Below are 10,687 nucleotides of genomic sequence, written 5' to 3'. Positions count from 1 at the left end.
AAGGGAATCCTAAGTATTAATTGATATTACATTACTTTTTAAAAATCCCTTTTTTTCCTGGTAGATATTGTTTTTATTGAAGCCATCTACCAAAGTTACTACAATACCTATTATTAAACATACTCAAATACAGTGGTTCAACTATACTCGCTTTCATTAAATACAATTTTAAGATTTTCATGGATGGAGGTTAATTCAAATGTTATTTTTGTATACGATCCAATCATTCAATTTAATCAATCGTAGGGAAATGATACCTACACGAAATTTTATAGGATTAAACTTATACAGTTGAAGACCTATTAGTAAAATCTATATATAGGTGAAGGTAAGATTGAAAAGGGCTGTATACAGGTGGAGATAAGATAAAGCAAAAAGTTTACTGATGATGAAGAAGTATAGTGAAACAAAAAAGATGTGCAGGATGATGTAGAATTTTATTTGGTGGAAACATATACAGGTTTAAAACCGTATAATCTAGATATGTTACATGATATTATAGAGCTCTGAACGAAGTACCAATCAAGTTATTGATAATAAAATGTGAAATTCAGGGATTGACAATTACAACAAGGATATCAATAAGATCTCTCTCTCTCTCTCTCTCTCTCTCTCTCTCTCTAAATCATCCGCTGAATAACTGAAGACAAAATACGAAATTCATAGATATGAATAAGACTTAGGCTCTCTCTCTCTCTCTCTCTCTCTCTCTCTCTCTCTCTCTCTCTCTCTCAAACTTCCTTATCAGGCGTGATATAAACTAAAAAAAAAATAATGAAACACAAGAAATTTCTGCTTAAATAAACTCCTGGATAAAAATAATACAAATTAGTTCCATATACATAAAGGTATTTGACTCAACCTTACGCAATAGTTATAAAGTTACTCCATTACACTTGACCAAGTGCACTAAATATCTCTAGTCTCCTTTGTATATGGGGACACTTCAAATCCTTCTGTAATAGGCTTAGGCCTTTGTAATAGTCCTAGGGACAACTTAATTACTTCTCCTTGCTGCATATTCATATTCATAGGTTGCTATATACAGACTAGATATATTTGATGTCTATGAATAAGCCAGGTTCTGATAAGCAGATATAGTGATGATCAATTTGGTTGTTTGGAATAAATTAAATATTTCTGTTAAATTTTCCGTACTTCAAAAGGTAATGTTAGAGAGACATGAAATGAAGTTATTATAATTGTGTTCAACTGTCAATTTATGAATAGTAATTCAACTGGTTTTGACGAATCTAGGGTTGGTTATTATTGATGAAAATTATTACCATTAAAAACAAAAAACCAAATATTAATATTATCAATGATATATAATTGGTAAGTAAGCATAGGCAATAAATTATCAATGCTGTATTATTTCAATAGAAAATATTCCAAAAAAAGAACAGAATATAATAAAAAAATATCATTGATAGATAATTGATAAGTTATTACAATATATTAATGGTGCATTTTCTTAATATAATATTCAGAATATTAAAATGCTTGGCAGATTTCTGCATCCTTTTATATGAGGTTGATTCCAAAGGTAGAAATTCCAGCCTCCTTACCCCACAGAGTCATGGAACAATCATCTAACTACGACATCAAACAGAACAGGGAGCTAAAGATGAAAATAAAAGACAGAGGAAGAGGAGAAACACTTTCAGAAAAGAATCAGTCACAGATTTTGAAAGTCGGGTGAAGGCTCCTTTCTTTTGGCGGAAGAAGTGTAAGGATTTTTTTTAAAGGGGGGGGGGGAGGGGGGTCCTCATACCAGTTCCTTTGTTTTTGGCAATAATGACAAAAGCGAGAGCGAGACAGATCCCACTCCAGTAACCCAGGAAGCTTCCATATGCATGTCTTCCTCATCCTCATGGAAGGTCTTTCTCCAATCAATAGCTGTCAGTTCTTCCAGAAATATTTTCACAGGTAAATAAAAGACTGTCGGGGGCGTTGGGGGTTTGATCGGGGGAGGGGAGGGTTGTCGTTAATGGAACCAGGGGAGGGGGTGGTGGGGGGGGGGGTTGTGGAGAAGTCAGATGCAAAGTGGAGTCTGGAATCAAAGCAAACTTTCTCCATTGTGATTTTCATTCACATCTCTTCTATCTTTTCCCCTGATATTATTATTATTATTATTATTATTATTATTATTATTATTATTATTATTATTATTATTATTATTATTATTATTATTATTATTATTATTATTTTACCCTGATTTATATTTGGGTAAAAGCTCTTTTCAATTCCATTGTTAGAGACTTTATTGTACGGTTTAGAGGGTTTGTTTTTTTGCATAAGGAATGATCTGACAGTCTTCAAAAATATATATTCAATTTCAAGAAAGCAACATCATGCTATTATTGACATTATTTCTCTTCTCCCAGTCTTTATATGGTGTTTGGTGTTTATCTAGATCATCTACGTCTGATAAGTTCTGGGAAATTGGCGAGAAACGTCAGAGATATTACATAGGGATTGTTTTATTTCGTAGCATACATCTTGATCCATTGTATAATTAATCTTCAATATTTCATTGCATGTCATTTGATACAAGAATCCAATGACAGAATTACTAAGATGAATAATCAATGCATGGACATTCTCCTATGTTGATCACTCTAGATAAAAGCTTATAAGACGTTATGGAATATGATATTTGAGTCCCATTTCACGAGGGAAACTCAAATAAAAATGCTTATTTTTCATTTCTTAATTTACTTTTTATTCATAGAGAGAGAGAGAGAGAGAGAGAGAGAGAGAGAGAGAGAGAGAGAGAATCACCACTTTCTACTCAAAAATGATTCTGAAGGATATCATTGGAAGTGTAATGCAAGCGAAGTAAAATATCGGTTCATTTTGTATTATCTTCATAAGTGGTTCAGTAATTGAAATCCAATAATGGGAAAAGTTCTGAAGGAGAGACGCGAAGATCCAAGCAAAATTCGATGGCTATGAAAAGAGAGAGAGAGAGAGAGAGAGAGAGAGAGAGAGAGAGAGAGATATATTTTTATATATATATATATATATATATATATATATAATAATAATAATAATAATAATAATAATAATAATAAAATGTGTGTGTTTGTGTGTGGTGTATGTTGTGCATTTCTAGTCCACTGAAGCAGAAATGCCTTAGAAATGTCCATATTCAGGTGTAGCTTGGCTAACTGCGGATTGGTGATGGTGGGAGACTTTAGTCTGATCATATGACAAAGTTTTTGAAATAAGTCCTACAGACGGTCACAGGACCCTATTTCATGTACTAGCAAGGTCACCCTTCCAAGGACAGACCATACGCAGAGTGAAAACTTCAAAACACGTGATCATTGCAAGACATAATTTTCCTAATTGTTTGATTGCATTTTTGCATGAGCTAATATTGCCATCTTGCAAGGCCTTGCTTAACGCCCCCCCGCCTCTCTCTCTCTCTCTCTCTCTCTCTCTCTCTCTCTCTCTCATCAATCTTACCCCTTTTGCAATCTGTAATTCATTATTTCATTATCTAAGCTCTCTGTTTTTATCCTCATTTTCCTTAATGCTTGCTCCCTTTCTATTCATTTGTATTTCTTTTGTTTTTTTGCATTCTTTTTCCCTTTCATTTTCTCTCTCTCTTTAATCTGCTATTTTTCCACCCGATCTCTCTCTCTCTCTCTCTCTCTCTCTCTCTCTCTCTCTCTCTCTCCTCTATGCTGGGCCACCAACTGTATAATCCAATAAACGACGTTAATGACGTCTCCCTCCTCCCTCTCCCCCTCCCCTCAAGCCTCCCTAACCCCCTCCTACAACAGGGGTGTCTCCATGCACAAGTGCATATCTCACAAGAGGCATTACAAGTTGCTGGTCCGTAAGGGGTGAGGGAGTGGTGCTAGACTCCCTTCCGGGAGCCCGGTGACTAGGCCTGGGGGACCCTGGGGGTTCCAGGGATGTCTCCTAAGCAGGACCTCTGGAACATGGTAGGGGGGGGGGGAGGATGGTAATGGGTTGGTACTAGGTTGCTCCATGGTAGAGGCTCTTGGAGGAGTGGCTAGAATGATCCTGCAGGATGGGGGGCTCTTGGATAGGACCTTCCTGGCTAGCCACTACTTTCCTCTCCTCCTAGGTTTATATTCCCTCGTGCCAGAGGCGTGAGGACGGCAGTGTAAAGGGGCTTCTAGTAAAGGGCCCTCGGTTGACCTGGTACATTCAATGGCCTCAAATCGTTTCCCAAGGTTACACACGAAGAGGGAATTTGTCATAAATAGGATTTGTCAACACGTTTAGGTTATTGGTGGTTATGTCAAGGCTCGTTTATTTGCTGTAATTGTTATTGATTTTATTGTGAATGGCGATGTTTTTTATCTAGTAGTAGTAGTAGTAGTAGTAGTAGTAGTAGTAGTAGTAGTAGTAGTAGTAATAGTAGTAGTAGTAGTAGTTGTAGTATTAGTAGTTATTGTTATATTAACTTTATTGTTATTTTACCTTGATAGTTGATGTTGATGATAGAGAGAGAGAGAGAGGAGAGAGAGAGAGAGAGAGAGAGAGCGAGAGAGAGAGAGAGAGAGAGAGAGAGAGAGGAGAGAGAGCGAGAGAGAGAGAGAGAGAGAGGAGAGAGAGAGAGAGAGAGAGAGACCGACAGAGTAGATCAGTTTCCTTCTTGATCTAATTGAAAACCGTAAGTAATAATAATAATAATAATAATAATAATAATAATAATAATAATAATAATAATAAATAATAATAATAATAATAATTTATTCTTATTTTGCTTCTCTTACTATATAAGAAAGGTTGCTTAATGAAAATATTAACATTCATCAAACCAAAATTGAATAAAGATTTCTCTTCAGTATTGTGAATTAAATACCCAATTAAGACAAAGTTTGAAACTATGGGAACGATTTCTAAAGTTATTAATTCTTATCTACAAATAGGAATTGTTTGTGATGTATTAAACTTATCTTAATGGATTCCAAGAGAGATGTGTTTTCCATCTTACATATCAATTAAGATGAAGATGGAAACTTCCGGAAATACTTTGGCTATTATTAATTTACTGAGACAAACCAAACTCTGCAATTGTTGAAATTTCGTTATGCACGATAATTTTGAAGCTCATTTTCATCTAATTTTGTCAAGTTTTTAGTAATTAAGGAGAAAGTTTTTTTTTAATGTAGAATGAGGTATGATTTATTCTTAACTTTAACGACAACAACTTAGAAGATGACAACTTCGACAACGACAACTTCGAAGATGATGTCTTCAACGAAGACAACTTAGAAGACGATGTCTTCGATGAAGACAACTTATAAGATGATATCTTCGATGAAGAAAACTTAGAGGACGAAGTCTTCGACGAAGACAATTTATAAGACGATGTCTTCGATGAAGAAAACTTAGAAGACGATGTCTTCGATGAAGAAAACTTCGAAGACGAAGTCTTAGACAAAGACATCTTAGAAGATGCCGACTTCGACAAAGACATCTTAGAAGATGACGACTTCGACGACGACAACTTAGAAGACAACGACTCCGACAACGATAACTTTGAAGATGACGGCAACTTAGAAGATGACAACTTAAACATATTCGACGACGATCATAATAATCATTTTGATAATTTTGGTAATAATAATAGTTTTAATATTATTAATAACTATAATAATTTTAATGAATTTGATAATAATTTTAATTTTAACTATAATGATAGTCTTAATAATTTTAGTAATTTATAGATGCTGTGCAGTAAGTGCAAGTCATAGGAAGTACTAGAATCACTCATTGGATTTAATATTCTTACTAGATTATTTAGATTAAGACAAATGGAATAAACTACAATATTTTTCCATAAAAATTCTTTTGTCCAAATCATTTAAATTCTTTTCCCATTCATCTTTATTAACTGACCATCAGTTATCTTTAGAATCTCCAATTTTGCTGATTATGAGATTTATTGATTTAAATGTTATTACTTTAATGAGATTTATTATAATGATTCGTAATGAGAACTTTTATTACTTTCCTAAACTATTATGAAATTTTATATATTTTTTCAAATATTAGTTTTATTAGATTATTTGCAATAAAGATAAACTTGATAGTAAAATATTCTACTCCCCAAATCTTTTATATTCTTGTCTATTTTATTTTCAGTATTGGATTTCTTTTTACTTTAGCATTTCCAATTTTGCTGATGTTAATGTTTATTGAATGTAGAAAAACATTTTTAAAAATCCAATAAAGCAGCAAAAAATGACGTAGATAATGAGATCTTTTTAACATCAATAATCATAATCAGGTTAATTTCCAGATAGATTTTATTATCATCGATGTTTTTTTCTTCCAAATTGAAATATCTCATTACTTTATCATAGTCTCATTCCTTCTCCAACTATTTCCTCAATATACTTAAATCACGCCACCTTTGATGAAGCAATTACTTTTGATAGGAAAATTGACCTTAGATAGGAAGATTGACCTTAGATAGGAAGATTGACCTTAGATAAAAAGATTGACCCTTGATAAGAAGATTAACCATAGATAGGAAGATTGACCTTAGATATAATAATAATAATAATAATAATAATAATAATAATAATAATAATAATAATAATAATAATAATAATAATAATATTAATAAAAATAATAATAATAATAATAATAATAATAATAATAATAATAATAATAATAATAATAATAATAATAATAATATAAGCAAATCAGAACTTGATATAACACGAATCAGTACTCAACTATTAACTAATAGAAATTCCGTAACATTTTCTATTCCCTTCATTCTTTTCCTAACATTTATTCATTCTCTAATTATTCCTGTATCGCTTCTTTTATAATAATAAACTCCCGTTGAGTATCTTTCTTTTCTAATTTGTTTTACGTTTAAACCATATAGAGATGGACTACCTAACTTTTATACTATCGGAGTATCTATGTAGATAATGACATACTTAATTCTATTTGCCCATTAAATAAAGGAATATTCTTCTAGATAAAAGTGTTCTCGTTGGGTCCTTGATTTGAAAATTGTACAAATACTAAAAAGGGTAATTTTTTTTAATTATATTATTTGACTTTATATACTTTAAAAATTATAATATACAAAAATACTGTTACGTATTACTGTTATGAAATAGAATGTTGAATCTTCAAGTCTTCACAGTTTTTATTTTTTCCCCTGTAAATTTTTTTCTCCAAGGCCAAAGCCGGAGAGTCTATTTAACTTATTCAGTTCAAAAAGTTATTAATCTAACATCTTTATCTAACTTTAGTCGAAATTTTAAGTCGTCTGTCATGGAAAGATATATTGTTTATGTATATGAAGAGAAAACGAGGTAAAAATCCTTTTGCCTAAAGTAATACTGGTATTTACTACGAAAAAATACAAATATTACTCTCTTGTAGGATTTGCCTTCTATAAGAGAGAATAAATGCCGAAACTTCCTAGTGAAATGAGAGAGAGAGAGAGAGAGAGAGAGAGAGAGGAGAGAGAGAGAGAGAGAGAAGCCTGGTTTTATTTGACAGCTTTAGCAGCCAGGTCAGAGCTACTGTGCCACATAAAACACCGAATGACATTTGACGTTTGGCACCACGAGGGAAATAGTGTTAGGGTGGTCGTCTTACCTAAATTTAATGATAAAAGTTAGATGTTGGATGGGACACCGCCAGACGAGGGCAAAATAATGTATATTATATGAAGATTAGGTCCCAAGCGATGAAGAAGAAAGGTTGAAGGAAAATGACGGGAACGACGTTGCGCAAGATCTTATCTGCATATTGTTGGCAATGGTATTATTTTTGGGTTTTTAGCTGCCACTATTTATTCTGAAGTAAGGGACGTTGTGCGAGATCTTTTTTTTCAGATATTGTTGTCAACGATGTTATTATAGAATTGTCAACTGCCTCTATTTATTCTAAAACAAACATCGTTATGCAAGATATTCTGTGGATATCGTTAACAATAGAATTATTTTTTAGTTGCAATTTACCATTATTACTTTAAAAAAAAAAGCATCATGCAAGATTTTTTTCTTGACATCGATGGTAACGGTATTATTTTGGAGCTGCCTGTCACCACTTTTTAATCTGATATAAACGATGTCGTGCGAGTTTTTTTTCTCGATAACGTTTGGCAATGATATTTTGCATTTGCGAATTGCTAGTTGCCATTATTTCAAGATAAACGACACTGTACGTGATTTTTTCTGAATATCATTGGTAATGGTATCTTTTTGGAGTAGTCAGTTCTTCTTCTTCTTCCCAGCTGGTTCCTATTTTTATATGGGGTCGTCGTTGCGGATGAGCCGTTTCCATCTTTTTCTATTCTGCGCTTCTGCCTCATCAATCCCCTTCTCCTGTAAGTCTCCTCTCACACAGTCCCTCCATCTCTTTCTTGGTCTCCCTCTTCTTCTTCTTCCCTGAACCTCCATCTCCATAGTATGTCTTCCAATGTGGTCCTCATCTCTCCTCATCAGGTGTCCATACCATCTCAGCCTCCCTACTTGCTCTTTCTTTGATATTTCCACCACCTATGTCGACCCCCTTATGTTGTCATTTCTTATCCAATCCTCTTTTGTCACCCCAGACATCCACCTAAGCATTCTCATTTCCTCCACATCCATCTTCTTCTCCTCTGTCTTCCTCATGCTTGCTGTTTCCGTTCCATACAGCATTGCTGTTCTTACCACTGTCCTATGAAATTTTCCTTTTAACCTCAGTGGTATTCTTTTGTCACAAAGAACTCCTGAGGCTGCTCTCCAGTTGTTCCAGCCTGCCTGTACCCGATATTTAACTTCATCTTCCATACCTCCTCCAGCGTTAACAAAGGATCCTAAATACTTAAACTTATCAACTCGCTTTATCTGTTCTTCCCCTAAGATGAATACATTCTCTATCATCCCCCTCACTGGTTATACACATATATTCTGTCTTTGATCTACTTATTATCATTCCTCTGTCCTCCAGTACTTGCCTCTACCTTTCCAATTTCATTTCAAGATCTTCCCTGCTCTTTGCGCACAGAACAATATCATCTGCATACAATATGTTCCATGGTACTGCCTCCCTTACCTCTTCTATCAAAACGTCCATCACTTTGTTAAAGATAAATGGGCTCAGAGATGACCCTTGGTGTAATCCTACTCTCACCTCAAAACCCTCTGTCTCCCCAGCACTACTCCTAACTCTAGTAAATATGCTACGGTACATCTCTTGTGTCAGTCGAACGTACTTTTCTGGCACCCTCCTCTCCCTAAGACTCCTCCATACCTCTTGTCTTGGGATTCAGTCATAAGCCTTTTCAAGGTCAATGAATACTACATGCAGGTCTCTTTGCTTTTCCCGGAATTTCTCCATTAGTTGCCTCAGACAAAATACACCATCTGTTGTTCCCCTCCCCTTCATGAATCCCATGAAAACCTCACAAAGATAAACAGGTGAACTTACCAGGGTAATAATTCTTTCATCTTGATTTCACAACCATATCAGTTGACAAGAAACCTGGTTGTCCTTCCTCTCATGTCACAAACAATACATCTCAAATACTCAAAACGTGGAGTAGTTAGTTGCTAGTATTTATTCCAAAATAATTAAATCTCATTTGGTACTGATGCTCTATCAATAAGAATGAAGGGATAGTTATTGTTATCTTATTTGCAGAATCTATTATGAAACAGAAGGGAAACCTAAGTATTAATTGATATTACATTACTTTTTAAAAATTCCTTTTTTTTGCTGGTAGATATTATTTTTATTGAAGCCATCAACCACAGTTACTACAATACCTATTATTAAACCTACTGAAATACAGTGGTTCAACTATACTCGCTTTCATTCAATACATTTTAAGATTTTCATGCATGGAGGCTAATTCAAATGTTATTTTTGTATAATATTCGATCATTCAATTCAATCAATCGTAGGGAAATGATACATACATGAAATTTTATTGGATTAAACTTATACAGTTGAAGACCTATTAGTAAAATCTATATATAGGTGAAGGTAAGATTGAAAAGGGCTATATACAGGTGGAGATAAGATAAAGCAAAAAATTTACAGAGTATGAATAAGTATAGTGAAACAGAAAGATGTGCAGGTTGATGTAGAATCTTAATTGGTGGAAATATATACAGGTTAGAACAGTATAATCTAGATATGTTACAGGATATTATAGAGCTCTGAACGAAGGACCAAACGAATCATTGATGATAAAATATGAAATTCAGGGATTGATATTCACAACAGCGACATCAATAAGATCTCTCCCTCTCTCTCTCTCTCTCTCTCTCTCTCTCTCTCTCTCTCTCTCAATCATCAGCTGAATAACTGAAGACAAAATACGAAATTCAGAGATATGAATAGGACTTTAGACTCTCTCTCTCTCTCTCTCTCTCTCTCTCTCTCTCTCACTCTCGCTCTCTCTCTCTCTCTCTCTCTCTCTCTCTCACTCTCTCTCTCTCTCTCTCTCTCTCTAAATCATCCGCTGAATAACTGAAGACAAAATACGGAATTCATAGATATGAATAAGACTTAGGCTCTCTCTCTCTCTCTCTCTCTCTCTCTCTCTCTCTCTCTCTCTCTCAAACTTCCTTATCAGGCGTGATATAAACTAAGAAAAAATAATAAAACTCAAGACATTTTTGATTAAATAAACTCCCGGGTAAAAATAATACAAATTATTTCCAAGTAA

The 10,687-nt window shown here is 34.0% G+C and overlaps 1 protein-coding gene across 1 annotated transcript in view; it reads left to right on the top strand.

Annotated features, from left to right (window-relative positions):
* Positions 1-3,732: 3,732 nt before the first annotated feature.
* LOC137635446 (coiled-coil domain-containing protein 1-like) overlaps positions 3,733-10,687 on the top strand; it is a gene marked incomplete at its 3' end in the record, with an annotated part of 48,002 nt that continues 41,047 nt past the window's right edge. Inside the window, exons 1-2 of the mRNA XM_068367915.1 lie at positions 3,733-3,850; positions 5,374-5,607. Of these exons, the coding sequence (XP_068224016.1) occupies positions 3,733-3,850; positions 5,374-5,607 (352 nt within the window). The remainder of the gene's footprint in view (positions 3,851-5,373; positions 5,608-10,687) is intronic.

The sequence above is a fragment of the Palaemon carinicauda genome, unplaced genomic scaffold (assembly GCF_036898095.1).
Source record: "Palaemon carinicauda isolate YSFRI2023 unplaced genomic scaffold, ASM3689809v2 scaffold1253, whole genome shotgun sequence".
Classification (NCBI taxonomy): domain Eukaryota; kingdom Metazoa; phylum Arthropoda; class Malacostraca; order Decapoda; family Palaemonidae; genus Palaemon; species Palaemon carinicauda.
This window is presented reverse-complemented; position numbering and strand designations above follow the sequence as displayed.